A 16,063-nucleotide genomic window follows, 5' to 3' on the forward strand; every position below is an offset into this window, starting at 1 on the left:
AAAACCCATTTGAATCTGACATTTTCAAATCCTATCTGGGCCGCATTCATATGTGGGAATAAACAAATAAATGTATTTGATTTTTGCAATGTGACTTTTAGTACAATGTGAGTTTTAGTGCAAAATCTGTAACCCCACACACACAAAACGTCTCTCTGTGTATGACTTCTGGCTTTGTTTTATAACAGAGATATGTTTCACGGTATCGGAGCTCTGGACCCCGATCGGCTAAATGTATTCCGCACCGTTAGAGAAATCACAGGTGAGCGACAATCTCCATTCATCACACGACAACCCATTAAACTCGCCTAACCTTGTGCAAAACCATTAACTTGCTTTATTTCTTTACACAACAACGTTTATCCTTTTAGTAGGGGAATGTTCTTTGTCAAGAATTGTACAGTATGCAGTATTTATTTGTTTATAAAGCCTCGAAGGAATGAGCTATGACTGCGTTAAAAGCCTTTTGTCACTTCAAACGTGGTCTTATGTTTGTGCCAAATAGCTAATGGAGTGTAGCAGCAAAGTAACATATTCATAATAAAAACTCACGCAATAAAAAGCGTGATGGATGTTCTTTTGGTGAACCTTTAGAACACGTATTTTCGCTGAGAAAACCAAATTGATAATTAAAACAATGCGTCGCAAGACTCGCGCTCGGTGATAATGAAATTGGCTCTTTTAATTAGCGCAATCGTTTCCCGTTACAGGCTTTGAGTTTAATGTAATGGATTCTCCGATTGGCTGTGAAATATTACAGTACTGACCTGATGTCGGCTATTATAGCAACAAACTGTTATTGTTTATTTTATTAGGGTTCTTGAACATCCAGTCTTGGCCGGAAAACATGACGGATCTTGGTGTTTTCTCAAACCTTGCCACGATTGGAGGGCGGTCTCTTTATAGGTAAGATTCACAGACGTATTTTGCATGAACACTGTGAAAGAACGCTGGAGTGTTTCCACCGTTGGGTAAATATGGACAAACCCAACGGTTGGATTAAATTAACTAGGGCTGTCAAACGATTAATCACGACTATTCACATCCAGAACCGAAGTTTGTGTTTACACAAAATATGTATGTGTACTGCGCATGTTCATTTTGTATTTATAAAAATATACAAAACACAACAAAAATACAAAGACGTTAAGATGTCCCCATCAAAAGAAACATTACTACATTTTTGGAGAAGATAATGTCAAAATTTGGTTGAGATAATGTTACATTGTCATTCAGTGTAAAGCAATATTTATGTACAAATTCAATATTACATACATTATTCTGACTTGTACATATTAATATATATATAAAAGAATAAGGGAGCATATAACATTTTATTGTGCTTTAAATATATAAAAAATCCTTAGCAAACACCTAGGATAGTGGCAAATTAATAAAAAAATGTAAAATTACAACTAATTATCCATAATTAAGTAATTAGTCTTTTAATATGTCATAAATAGATTTTTGTTGTAAATATGACTGACAAGATTGTTATACTGATATTTATATAAAAAAATATGTATTAATATATATTTTAGTGGGTGTCTACTGTAAATCAGGGGAAAATGTATATTGTTTTTATGCTTAAACCCTTTTTCGTCTTTGACCAACTTTGTGATATATTTATTTCTATTTACCAATCATTTAAATGATATATGCGCAGTATAAACGTTTATAAAATTTTATCTTTTTCTTAAATACGTATATGCATGTATATTTTTTAATAAATACAAAATGAATATGCATAGTACACAGACATATATTATCTAAACACAAACTTTTATTCTGGATGCGATTAGTCACGATTAATCGTTTGACAGTCCTAAAATCAACCTAGCAAATGTCCAAATTTGACCTAACAACAGTGTTTTTTAAAGGCTGTATGCATTTGGCAGACGCTTTTATGCATTAGAGCTGACATTTTAGTCAGAAGTTCATTATCATTATATAGATGATGCTCTATTTACGGTGTGTGGCGTAATTGAATCCAATTCATTGTTCTCGTTTATTTATTTTTAATGTACGTTGTAATGCTTTCCATAAACCCTGTTTTCTTACTTAGCATATTCATTCAATTTTCAGTTTAGTTCATTTAAGCTTATGTCTGTAGCACTATTTGCATTGTATCAATATAAAAATATAGAAAGAAAAGGAAATACATTAAGATACATTAGCAACTTCATCTATATGAATAATTATTTCTGGGTTTTAATGGGACATTTATATTCATAGATGTTGTATGTATTGTATGTGGATGAATTAGTCATAATATCTATAGCGAAAGTGTGAATTAGTGATAATATCTATATAGTTTGTTATATTTATAACATCCAGAACCCACAGCTGAACTATTGCATTAAAAGTCATAAAGAGCTCCTTTGTGCTTTCAGAGGGGTTGGGACATACGTATGATTTTCCCAAGCCTACATTCCTAGTCCATTTTTGAGATGAATCTTTTCACAGATTCACTCAAACTCTAAATGATTTAAATATTCCTTTGCTAATGCATTCATAAATGTTCTCATTAACTACTTCAAAGAATTCCCACGTTTCATATTAGGTCCGAGTAAAACGATGCTCGTTCCCTGAGGCTGACGGGCTTAAAATAGTGCCTGTAGCATTGTTATCATGTTTTACTAAACCGGAAAACTGTTTTATCATGCTGCAATCGTATTGTGGTGGAAACCAAACAGGAATTTCATCCTAATGACCCTATTGACTGACTCCACGTGTTTTCTCAGTGGTATTTCTCTACTGATCCTGAAACAGCGCTGGATCTCTTCACTTCAGTTTCAGTCTTTGAAAGAAATCAGCGCTGGTAACTTTTACATCACCAACAACAGTCAGCTGTGCTTCTACAACACGGTAAACTGGACCAGTCTGTTCCGCACCAGCACCCAGCGAGTCCTGATCAAAAACAACAGAGACCCCAGAGAGTGCAGTGAGTATCTTTCAATCAAAGCTCTCGTCTGGGACTCCATCTGTTCACTGACTGTGATTTGCTTTGAATAAGATATCATGTTTGAAGCGAGTATAATAATCCTGGCGTCTTACGGCGATGAATTGGCTTGAAAAGATTCCATGATAGACAAGCCAGTCTCTAAATAGACTAAACCGAGAATCAAGCATCGTATTCTGCAGTTTGGTTGCCACGAGAAATGCAACCAAGTTAATTGCTTCTTGTGATATCTTGTCGTTGATATAAAGGGATGGAGATGGGTTATATTTGGGGTTATATAGGATATATTAGAAATAGCAATATTCACATTCGATAGACGGTTTCATCTTAACATAAACAAAGTTACTGCGCATGCGCACTTTTGTGACCCCAACTGAACTTCCGGTACACATTCACAAACAATAGAGTTCCTGTAGATTATTTCTGATAACAATCAGAAGTAACCGAGAAGAAGCGTTACTTGGCTAAACTTGTCTCTACAATATTTTGAATTTAGACTGCAATACTAAGCTCAACCGCTAGATGTCAATGTACCATACGGTTTGTATAAATGCGACCGAACTACAGGACCCATTCAACAAATTGTTTATTTAATAAAATGAACATACAACAAAATACAACAAATTGTTTATTTAATACAATTATTTTACAATAAAACAATAATACAAATTAATATGAACATAAATTAAATAAAATATAAATAGTTATATTATAAGACACTAGCCAAACACCGGAACCGGAAGTGAACTGGGGGTCAGGCGCGCGCGCGTCCGATGAAGCGGTCTATGTTTGTGCGATACATGGGTTTGTGACAGTAAGAATTGTTTATTAAAATGTAATTTTGTAAATGACGATCGATTTTGGTGGAGAACGCTCTTAAAGGGACGGTTCACCCAAAAATTAAAATTCTGTCACCATTTACTTACCCTCAAGATGTTCTAAACCTGTATAAATTTATTTGTTCTGATGAACACAAAGAAAGATATTTGAAAGCATGCCAGTAACCAAACTGACCTCATATCCCATTTACTTCCATAGTATACTATGGGAGTCATTGGGGGATGAAATCTGTTGGTTACTGGCATTCTTCAAAATATCTTTCTTTGTGTTCAGCAGAACAAATAAATCTGTACAGGTTTGGAACTATCTGAGGGTGAGTAAATGATGACAGAATTTTCATTTTTGGGTGAACCGTCCCTTTAAGTAACTTAACAATAATATCACAGCGGCACTCATTGCTCTCCTGTGTGCATTTATCAGCTCTTGTGCGAGATCACAAGGCGGACGTCAGGATTGGAAAACAATGACAAAAATGTCATGTCTGGGTGAACTATTCCTATAATAAACACTTTGTACTTATTTTCAAGCAGCAGGGACGTTTTCTGTCACATAAAACTCTAATAACAAATCTGTGTCTACCAGAGACAATAATCTGGCTCTGTTGTTGAAGTGACCCGAAAACAATAATGAGGCACTAAAATAAGATGTTTCCAGTGGAAGCTACACATGTAATGCTGATGAAGACATTAACAGGCCGTTTCCTAAGCTGTGCTCGTGTAATTAGTGCCATAATAAGTGGATCAATAAGGCTGTTTTCTGGCTCATTCATTAGTCTCTTACACACCATCGATCAAAACAGACCGAGCCACACGACTGACCAACAGCTCAGACAGAAGTCATGAAGGACACAAGGCTTTTGTTGTGTGTTGCAACACTATTTATTGTGGATGATGATCATTGTACATCGATTTTTTTGTTGTTGTCAATCTGGCCACCACTTTTTAACCAGTTTGAGATGATGTGCCTTGGATAGCGATCATGCATTATTGGCAGTTGCGTAACCTCCTTGTAACATTATAAATAGGTCAAGTTGTAGTGAATTTTGAGTATTCTTTAAAGCTGCAGTCTGCTTCTATATGCGTTTAAAACATAAAATTGAAGTTTGTTTTATGTATGAATCTTAAAGGGACAGTTCACCCAAAAATTAAAATAAAAATTCTGTCAGTATTTACTCGCCCTCAGATTGTCCCAAACTGTATACATTTCTTTGTTCTGCTAAACACAAAGGAAGATATTTAGAAGAATGTCAGTAACCAAACAGATCTCATCCCCCATTGTCTCCCATAGTATTTATTTTCCCTACTATGACAGTAAATGGGGGATATGATTTTGGAATTTGGTTACTGACATTCTTCCAAATATCTTCCTTTGTGTTTAGCAGAACATACTGTAGAAAATAATTTGGGTTTAGATTTATCTGAAGGAGTAAATGATGACAGACATTTTTGTTTTGGTGAATTGTCCCTTTAACATGGATAAAAGTCAAATGACATCTTCAGTAACCCACGATATCATATTCGACAGTTCATTGTATAAATCATTATTATAAGATTGCAGACACAGATTTTTATGCACTTGCTCAAAAACTAATGTTTGTTTATTTTTAACTTTAAAAAGTTTTTATTGAGAATAAATTTGTAAAGGATGAAAAACGAAAACGTTAGTTATTTGGAGGATCTATTGACAGAAATGCAATATAATATATATAACTATGTCTTCAGAGGTTTATAAAGACCTTACATAACGAAGCTTTATGTTTTTATACGTTAGAATAAGCTATTCCTACCATACACCGTGGGTCCCCTTTCATGGAAGTCGCCATGTTGTTTCTACAGTAGCCCTAAAGGGACAAACTGCTGTACGGAGAACGTTCCGTCATCTCCTTCGGCAAAGAAGCGAAAATGTGTCAACATCTTAGTTCTGTGTCAGCCGCCGTAGTGCTTCGAAAGGGAGGGGGAGGGGTGGAGTGAGCTGTCGGTTGCAATTCACAACCGCACCGCTAGATGGCGCTAAATTTTATACACTGGAACTTTAAATTGTTTTCTTCAACATATTTCATCCACATTAAGTGATTTAACTAACTAACAGGTCCCCGTCTGTTTTTGTTTTTTCATGTGCTGGTGTGTTTTGCAGTAAGAGAGCAGATGGTGTGCAATGCGCTGTGTTCAGAGGCAGGCTGCTGGGGTTCGGGTCCAGATCAGTGCCTCTCGTGTAAATACTTCAGCCGGGGAAAAACCTGCATCAAGACCTGTAACCTGTATCACGGGTGAGCATACCTGTGGTTTCATTCACACAGCCGCAGAAAATGGTTTTCTCTCCTGTTTTACAGTGCTAGAAAAAGTTCACACTGTTCGGTTGTAAATGAGAGTGACGCATTACAAAAACAAACAGACTCCTCTAAAGCTCAGTCTTGAAGTTTGATAATCCTTTGTGTGCCGCCTTTATTTTGGTTGTAGTATCTGTAAATGATGGAGATACAGTATGAGATCTTTCCCCAAACTGCTAGCTCTGAAAATTTGTATGCGATTTCACCATCATGATCAGACCATCAAGATCAAGGGATCGGAGTGCTTTTAATAATTCTTAAGAAGCGACCCTCATGCATTTCTGGCAAGCTGGAAAGAAAATAAGAAAGTAAACATGAAAACAGGCTTCAAATGCAATGCATTTGTTTATCTTTCTTTCAATGATTTGGGAAAGAATTTGAGTTCATCTTTTGGGATGAGACTACTTTGCATTTTGCGTGTGTTATATCGAGACATTTAGGGAGTGAAATTGAAACGCTCAAACCCTTCGTCTTGCCTTTATAAAAAATCTGATCATGCCCTCAATGGAGAAATCAATTGTTGTGGAAACAAACGAAGCAGTCGAGTTGTTTTCACTTCAATTGATTTTTATGGATTTTCTTGTAGGCTTGTATAGTTAATTGACCAAGATTTGGAGTTAAATGGAAATAGCCTCTGGTCTCTGTGTACAAAGACCTTTAATGCCATGTACAGTATTCAGTGTAAGAAAAAACCCTACAATCTCAAAATGAAACATTAATTGGGCCACTTATATAAACTAGTCAAAATGCAATTTAATATTGTTTTAGGGTACACTGCTATGTACTACAATGACATTTAATATATTTCTCATAAACAGTTGCTGTTCATTTATTCTAGTGATGTGCGAGAATATGCCAACGGCTCAGTTTGTGTTCCATGTGACAACCAGTGTGAGAAGGCCGGAGATAAAAGCTTGACCTGCCACGGCCCGGTAAGACCCTAAAATCTAGATGTTACATCTATTGCTGGATTTTATATATTTCCAATCATAACTTGCTATGTTTTTCATGTTTTTCTCTCCTGGCTATGATGTCATAGCCTAATCTCCCAAACAATGACAAAGTAAACATGATTAGAAATTCATTCAACTATCTAATTACAGTTTGATGTTTAAACTCTTTTCCTAAAGTATGTGTTAATGTGGTCAATAAACACAAAGTTATAGGCACTACATACATGTACAGTATATGTTGAATGTCACATGACTAAACCGGTAAACAGGTCTCATTACATCCGTTTGTTGGATTAACTATCAGCGATATCTATGAATTTTTAAGGTAATACGCTACTCTAGCTAGCTGTTTCCATTTTTTAGGCGTTTTGTGCTATTTTTATATTAAAATGTCTATGAGAAGAAAAGAAAAACTTTTACACACAGTGGGCCCTGTTTTCACGATCTAAGCGCATGGTCTATAGCGCAGTGCGCAAGTGCACTCAGGCTGTTTCCGAATGCACTTTTGCTAGTTTAACGACGGGAAAACGGTCGGCGCGCCCAGACGCATGGTCTAAACTGGTTGTCCCGATTCTCTTAATGAGTAATGGGTTTTTTTTGGGCGTAACGTGCAGTAAACCAATCAGAGTCTCATCTCTCATTCCCTTTAAGAGCCAGTTGCGCTCGCGCCATTTTCAGTTCCTCAAAATAGCAACGCGCCAACAATGCGCCTGAAAACACCTCATTTTTAAACACGCCCATGGGCGCACAAATGAGCGCAAATACATTTGCTATTTAAACAACGCAGCGCAGGACGGGAAAATGAGAACTGGGTCGGGCTGAAACTTATAAAAACACTTGCGCTGCGCCGGGTGTATGATAGGGCCCAGTATATCAATCTGTTTATGTGATGGGCATTGATTTTTGATCCTCTTTGGTAGCTAATTTAAAGGCATTTTGAGTAAAATGGCTCTTTATGTAATGAAGCGCATACAGAAGACTTAAACCGGATGCGACGAGACTTGTTTTCCGGTTTCTGTGTATGACGTTCGGCTTAAAGCCTATTGGTAGGACATCGCACTTTCTAGGTCATGGGTTCGAAACCCAGGGAATGCACATACTCAGAAAAATGGCACTTTGGATAAAAGCGTCTGACAAAGGCATGACTGCAAATGAGATGTGAATCTAGAAAAAGTGTAGGTGGTTGTTTGCCATGTGCAACAGTGAAACGTACAGTTTAGGGGTCCTTATACAACATCATTTGTCTGCCGAATGCAGCGCTTGACCAATCAGAATGGAGTATTCCATAATGGGAAGATAATACATGGCTGAATCTGTTTAATGAAATATTTCCTTTTCGCTGCACAGTCACAGTGCATTAGCGTATTGAGACACTTTTATGTTTTCTTATATTATCTTCTCTATAATAGGGTCCAGACCACTGTGTGAAGTGTTTGCATCTGAAAGATGGGCCCAACTGTGTGGAGAAATGCCCCGATGGTCTACAGGGAGCAAACAGCTTCATCTTCAAATATGCTGAGACCAACAATGAGTGTCACCCATGCCACCCCAACTGCACTCAGGGGTGAGGCTGTTTGCTTATGTTTGCACTAAAATTTATTTGTAAGCTTCTTTTCTTGCTTTAACTGTTTAACTCTATCAAGCACAATATGCCCAAAGCTCTAACCTAATTGCCCGTGTGGGTAAAGCTGTCTCGGTTACTGCGTTCAGTCTTAGACACATGAGCCCGGGGATTTGAGAGCAGAGAGAATGTGTCGTTGACTTCAGAGAGCTGTGTTATGCAGTTTTATCTCTAGGTTTGGTCCTAAAATATGTATTGAGCAAATGTCAGTTCCTTTCTCTTTTGGATTCGGAATCAAATGTGAGACAAGATAGTACATAACTAGTTTTAAGAATGACCTCTTTGTGTTTTAGGTGCACTGGTCCAAGAGTACAAGACTGCGTTGGGATGTTGGACAGGTAAGAGTCTCTTCACAAAAATAACCAGCTCCCCTAAATCTAACCCCAAAACTATGATATTTAGCTTTCAACTGTGACTCAATTGGCTTCTAGTTCATGTTAATTTCAGAATTACTAACACATTTTTAAAATCAAACGTTGTATCTGTTAACATTAGTTAAAGGAACAGTTCTCCCAAAAATGGGGCACCATTGACCTCCATAGTAGGAAAAAATTATTGTATACATTTCTTTGTTCTGTTAAACACAAAAGAAGATATTTTGAAGAATGTATGAAAGCAAACAGTTCTGGGGAACCGTTGTCATTTTTTACTATGGTAATCAATGGTACGCCACATCTGTTTGATTATAAGCATTCTTCCAAATACTGTATCTTGCTTTGTGTTCAGCACAACAAAGTAAATTGTACAGAGTTTGAGTAAATGATGACAGAATTTTCATTTTTAGGTGAATTAACAATGTGTTTGTTTCTCCTGTGTCTTTCAGGACTCCTCTAATCGCTGCTGGATTAATCGGGAGTGTCTTTGTGATGGTCATCATTGCTCTTGGTGTGGCCGTGTACGTCCGCAGAAAGAGCATTAAGAAAAAAAGGACTTTGCGTCGTTTCTTGGAAACAGAGGTGAGAGCTTATTCTTGTATATGTTACTGGTCCTACTCACCCCGCTCTGCGCGGGCCTTGAACCGGCGTCAGTAAAGACCGCGGCCTCTAGCACTTGTTGCTAGAGCACCTCTATTGGTCGGGAGTGAGGTTTACTCGCACAGCACTCTCTCGCTGGCCTCCGTTACACTCACCCCCGAAACCTCACTCCCATCCGGGTCACGGCACCACTGTTACCGGTCCTACTCGCCCTGCTCTGCATGGACTTTGAACCGGCATCAGTCCGGATGTGAGACGGGCACTTTAATGAGGAAGCTAGAGACCACAGCACCTAGCGTCTGTCGCTAGAGCACCTCTATTTGTCGGGAGTGAGGTTTACTCACACAGCACTCTCTCGCTGGCCTCCGTTACGTATACCTGAGCAGGTAAATGTTGACCAAACAGAAACCTTAAATCTCTTTTTTTACATTGGTATCACAGTCTGTCCCTGCCCTTGACTTCCCTGTTCTTTTACTTCCTTGATAAGCTGTGTACTTTCAAATTCCCCAGCACATAAAGTATTCAGCGCAGTGCCTTCCTTAAATGCATGGCAGGTTTGTTGGGTTAATGCATAGCCTTGTTCCCCGGAATAACTGTGCAGCCTATTAAAAAACATGGCCTGTCCATGCTGGTTTGGATAATTCAGAGCCCGAGCATTAGTGTTATAGACAGCTGTCAGCCTGAGAAGATACCCAGCGTCCAAAAGCTGACAGAGGCAGTCGCACAACTAGAATCCTGAAATCAGTTTTAACAAACCTGAGGCGAAAGTGAGGCATTCGTCCAAACAAGCACAAGAGTAGAGATATACTGCTCAGTCTTGGGACAAAACATGCATCTGTCGCATGCTATCGATTAATACCAAGATAATGATTTAGTTTGAACTTGTGGTCTGTACTTAGCTTAGGGACTGTTACAGGCGACCAAATTCGAGTCCTGGCCGAAGGTTGTGTCTTGATTCTCCATCTGCTCAGCTATTATTTTGTTTCCGTAGTTTCTACTGTAATGTCTGAAAATGCCCCCCAAAATGGCGTCTATAGCAATGCAATGGAATTCTATGAGGTATGGCATTGTATTAAAACACATGTAAAAATAAACTGTGATGTTATCTTATTTTACTTGCAAATTATTTACATTTAGTGAGTACAAAATAATCTACCTTGAGTTGATTAGTAGTCCCACTAATAGTTCAAATAACACTGTTTTCCAATGAATAATAAATATAAGCAGTATAACTAAAAGACAAACTACACATTTTTACTTTTTAGCCCTTTTAAATGCTATTCCCCATAGACTCCCATTGTGAGTGAGTTTCTGTAAATTTTGTTTTTTACAAACTATGACAAAATCTCACTTGTTGTCTTAAAACCCGGAAGATCCTCTCTTATGCAGGCATGAAAGCTTTATAATAATATTAATCTTCTCACATCCGGTGTTTTTCTGTGCAGAGAAGATGTGAAATCTATAATCTGTTTGATAGATGTTGATCTAATGTATTTCAGGACCGCACACATGAACAGCTCCCTTTAACGCTCTATGTAAAGGCAAGTTTCAGCACCACAGAGATGGACAGCTCCACATCCGAGCTTCCATAAAATGAAGTGCTTGTTTTCCGATTTGTACTGTGATTGGTCACTTAACGTAACAGTCAGCCATCAATAATGGATAACCGAATATACAAGTGTACAGATTGTTAAAATGTCACCATGAAACTGCCTTTTCCATTACCTAAGATTGAGCACCCGGGTGGACTGTTTGTCTGGGTTGGGCACGCTGAGCGATCTCTTTCCTTTTCTTTCTGATAACTAAAAATAAGTGCATCCAGGTGCAAATGCTGGTCATAATTTAACAGACACTTATAGTCAAAGAAGTTATTTTGGTATACCTATCATAAGGTCGGTTACCTTGGTGTATTCTCTTGGTGTAGATTTAAAACAGGGATGTAGCGAGTAACATTTGCCCAGAGTCACAGATAAAATAGTGCTGGTTATTGGTTTTAACGTTGTTTTGTGCGTCATGCTGCATTTAGTTTTTTTGCACCTCAGCCAAACCACTTATATAATATACTGATATCTTCCAGCATCCAATGGTGTTTGACCCTGGCCTGTTATTTCATGGGTTATTGTCGACACTGTATAAGACTGATTTCATAGCACTCATAGTAGATGAGATTGCCCCTTTCCTTACACAGCTCCACAATGCCAAACACAACCTTTTAACCTAACACACACAGACACAGTGTTTTTCCTGAAGCTATTTAGCAATTACGTCTCTATACACTCTCAACCTTTCTCTCTTCTCCCACTCTTATCTTCTCTAGCTTTGTTCCACCTGCAAATGTTTACTCTTGTAAACACCCAGTAATGTCTAACAATATTCTTCTAACTGGTTTTGATGCTCTGTTTAATCTGTGATAAATGGTGTAATTGATCTTCGACTCGGTTGTTGAAGCAGTTGGTGGAGCCATTGACTCCCAGCGGTGCAGCACCCAACCAGGCTCAACTGCGTATACTGAAGGAAACAGAGCTCAAGAGGGTAAAGATTCTGGGAACTGGAGCCTTCGGCACAGTCTACAAGGTAACAGTCATGCTACAGTATGTTATGTGTAAGGGAGTTCTTCTGTTTACGTGTGGTAGGTTATTGATGTCTTCTGATGTCTTTCTAAGGGAATCTGGGTTCCAGAAGGAGAAATTGTGAAGATACCAGTGGCCATTAAAATACTCAATGAAACCATGGGACCGAAAGCTAATGTGGAGTTTATGGACGTAAGTGATATTCAATCATTTCAACAATGGACAAATCCATCCGTTGGGTTAATTTAACCCAGAGAATGTTTCTATTTAACCCAGCATTTGGCTTGAAACAACCCAGCAGAGGTTCATTTATAACCCAACTGTTGGGTTTGTCCATTTTTGACCCAACGATGGGTTGAAATAACCCAACATTTTTTTAGAGTGTAGCTTCATATTGATATAATGAACCCATGTACTATATTTATGGTCTTAATGTGCGTGATTCACTGGTACAAGTTATTCCAAGAATACAAAGTATATAAACTTGATCTACATCAAGAAGCCACTTTTCTTTTCGAATGATGTCACCTAGGCCAGGCCAGCTATTGGACACTGTTAATTAAGATCTAAATAGCTGTTTCATTTAGAAATGCATCACATTATGGAAGTTCATTTGGTTGCTAAAGTGGTATAGAAATGAGAACAAGAAGACCAAACTAGTGAGGAGAACTTTGACCAGTCAAACAGAAGTGTTTTCTTCTCCTAGTTTCTCATTTGTTCTCTGCTTTCTGGAGACGTAGAGAGGTCAGGGTCCTTTTAAAAGCCATCAAAACGCAACCGCATGCGCTGCGACTGATTGGCCAGGAAATCTTATATGTGTGTGTGTGTGTGTATTTTATTATCTGTGTGCAAACATAACCTGTCAAGTTGATGCAGACCTCCATATTAAAGATTCATATTCAAGCCCGTCTCCTTTATAGGGCATAAATATGTATGTCTTATCCTATGCTTTTATGAAGGCACACTTTCCGCCTTTGAAACATGCAGCTAATTGAGTGAGACAGGCCAGCAGACGATGGGGAGGTCAGACTCACTAATGGAGATTTTCTCTGCTATAAGAGACAAGGACCCAGCAAAGCTTTTTTTTTTAGAGAAATGTATGCTGTTCTTTATAGAGTTTGTGTTATAGTGTAGCTGTGTGGTTTGCTTTGAAAGTCTATTGTTTTGATTTTTGTTGGTTCGTTTACATAAAGCAAGACATCATTTTTGTATTTTTGTATCATGCTTTGATGTTAAACGAGTCTTCGTGAGACTCTTCCAAACAACACTAATGGAAGCCATAAAATGTTGGCCATAAACATGTCTGACCATTCTATCTCTGGCCAGCAGGAGGCGCTGATCATGGCCAGCATGGAGCATCCTCATCTGGTGCGTCTATTGGGGGTCTGTTTGAGTCCCACCATTCAGCTGGTCACTCAGCTCATGCCTCACGGCTGTCTGCTGGACTACGTACACGAGCACCAGGAGAACATCGGCTCTCAGCTGCTTCTCAACTGGTGCGTGCAGATCGCCAAGGTAAGAGTCTTGTGTTAGTGGTCGTCAAAAATCATTGTAATGACATTTGACATGAATCACTCTTCGTTTGCCCAATATGTATGGTTTTATTAGCATCGAGTCTGTGCTTTCCGAGTATGTTGTGAAGTCAAACCTACCATGAATGATCGGATCTTTAAAGGTCTACACACTCTATTTCTGACCTGGAGTAGATAGCTCAACGTTTTGCATTTACCTCTAGGGGCAGTAAACTTATTCCAGATGGGTTTCCCAAACACTTAACCTGTATGTTTGCCAAAAAATTAAAATCTGTTTATTGAGCCAGAAGCTGACTTGTTAGTTTTAATGTTAAATTTAAATATAAAAAAAACAAGTTAGCCAATGAAAACAAAACCCAAACCCAAATAAAAGGCATGCAGGGTAAATGAAGCTGATGTGTGATTTAAAGGGTGGAATTGAAAAACTGACCATCTGTGACATTTTCCCCCGAACTTTTAAATACATTAGATTATTTTACGTTCTCTCTTTTTACAACTACTTTTTACCAGAAATTGGATTTTAATTCAGGAATAATTAATCAACACCGTAGGTTACAGATGAGATGTTTTTGTTTATTTTTTTTTTAAATCAAGGGAATTAAATCATAATAGACTTATTAGCGCCGTATTTTCCATACAACGCATTCTTATAGTCTTGAAAAAACATGGAGATATCGTGCTGTAATATTTAAAAAAACTTGAATGTAAATTAATAATAAATAACATTTTTACAAGCTCTTACATATTGCATTGTTTAGATATTGTTCTTTATGAGATCTGGTGTGTAGAACATCAGTGTGACTGTTGAGGGTAATAATAGTGAGGACTGTACACTTTTGAGTATACAGTAATTATTTCAATCTCTTCTATTATAAAGCTGACTAACTGGTCTCTGACAAACAGATCGAAATCAACCCCGGCAATGTCTTTAAAATGATAAGAATATATTGTTTTTTATATACAGCTGTGGAAAAAATGAAGAGGCCATTTGCTATTTGCTTAGGCAAAGTTATCATTTTTGTTTTATTCTGTGAACTACTAACAGTATTTCTCCCAAAATTCAAATAAAAATATTGTTTCATTTGCATTTATTTACGGAAAATGAAAACGGGTCAAAATAACTGAAAAGATGCTCTGTATTTTTTCAGACCTCAAATATTGCAAAGAAAACAAGTTCATGTTCACTTTGAAGCAATATTACAGCAATATTTGTATATGTATTTAGGAAAAGTTCAACTTTTTTTAAAAAATGTGATAACATCGTTTCTTTCACATTGCTGCTGTTGGATGACTTTATGTCATTCCTGATGTTTGATTTTGTTGGAATTCAGCAGCCACTGGACTGGCCACAATGATTAAATTAATATTTTAAATGGTCTCTTATTTTTTTCCCCCAGCTGTAAATTGTCTATAATGACTTGCAAGAACAATGAAAATGATGGAAATCGATTGGTCCAAAAGTGTGGTGACGCTGTTTTCCATTGCACGGCGTTCCCCTTTAAGTTCACTCTGTTCCGCTGCCCCAGAAACGCTCATTTATTCTGTCTGTTGAAAATGGATTGGCTGAGCTCTAGAGATGGTTCTGGTTTGTTGTTTCGCAGAGCTTTGGGCATTGGCTTAATGGTTCCTATTAATCAGGTTCTAGGCTGAGCAAACCTTTTGACAAGCATCCCGATTCCCGCCCTGGAATTCTGCTGGTGACGCACACCTGCTGCTGGAGGTTTTCATGCTCACACTCTCAGTGAACTGCAGTCAAATAAAAACCCATTCATTTTGAGATCATGTTTATCACATCCACTACATCTAGAAATTGCAAACATGGCTTGAAATGTTGGCAAACTGTACCGGACAGTGTCTGCAGTTATGGAGAACATGATCACAATGCCAGCTTGCCTACGTCGAGAGTGAGATTGTCTGATTCAATCACGTTCCAATCGCTTTTGAGTTTACACTTTCTAATGAATACCATCTGGTTCAAGCAGAATGCTGGCAGCATGCAGACTTGGAAAAAATAAAATTTGAATTAGATTTTTTTTTTTTAAACCGTAATCCAAAGATTATTAGTTTGACAAAGTTTCGGGATGTTTTAGTACTTAAAGCGACAGTTAACCCAAAAAATGAAAATTCTGTCTTCATTTACTCACCCTCAAATTGTTCCAAATCTGTATACATTTCATTGTTCTGATGAACACGAAGAAAGATATTTGGAAGAATGCTTGTAACCAAACAGTTCTTGGCCACCATTCACTACCATAGTAAAAAAAAATGCTTTATAAATGTTTTTG

The 16,063-nt window shown here is 37.7% G+C and overlaps 1 protein-coding gene across 4 annotated transcripts in view; it reads left to right on the top strand.

Annotated features, from left to right (window-relative positions):
- Window positions 1-16,063, top strand: part of erbb4a (erb-b2 receptor tyrosine kinase 4a) — a 132,612-nt gene that overhangs the window by 99,381 nt on the left and 17,168 nt on the right. The window contains exons 10-20 of one of the 4 annotated variants that reach the window (XM_057332312.1): window positions 189-262; window positions 816-906; window positions 2,745-2,944; window positions 5,936-6,068; window positions 6,967-7,060; window positions 8,491-8,645; window positions 8,996-9,040; window positions 9,526-9,658; window positions 12,125-12,250; window positions 12,340-12,438; window positions 13,573-13,761. In XM_057332312.1, the coding sequence (XP_057188295.1) occupies window positions 189-262; window positions 816-906; window positions 2,745-2,944; window positions 5,936-6,068; window positions 6,967-7,060; window positions 8,491-8,645; window positions 8,996-9,040; window positions 9,526-9,658; window positions 12,125-12,250; window positions 12,340-12,438; window positions 13,573-13,761 (1,339 nt within the window). The remainder of the gene's footprint in view (window positions 1-188; window positions 263-815; window positions 907-2,744; window positions 2,945-5,935; window positions 6,069-6,966; window positions 7,061-8,490; window positions 8,646-8,995; window positions 9,041-9,525; window positions 9,659-12,124; window positions 12,251-12,339; window positions 12,439-13,572; window positions 13,762-16,063) is intronic. The other 3 variants (XM_057332314.1, XM_057332313.1, XM_057332315.1) reach the window with 3 other exon arrangements.

The sequence above is a fragment of the Triplophysa rosa genome, linkage group LG4 (genome assembly GCF_024868665.1).
Source record: "Triplophysa rosa linkage group LG4, Trosa_1v2, whole genome shotgun sequence".
NCBI lineage: Eukaryota > Metazoa > Chordata > Actinopteri > Cypriniformes > Nemacheilidae > Triplophysa > Triplophysa rosa.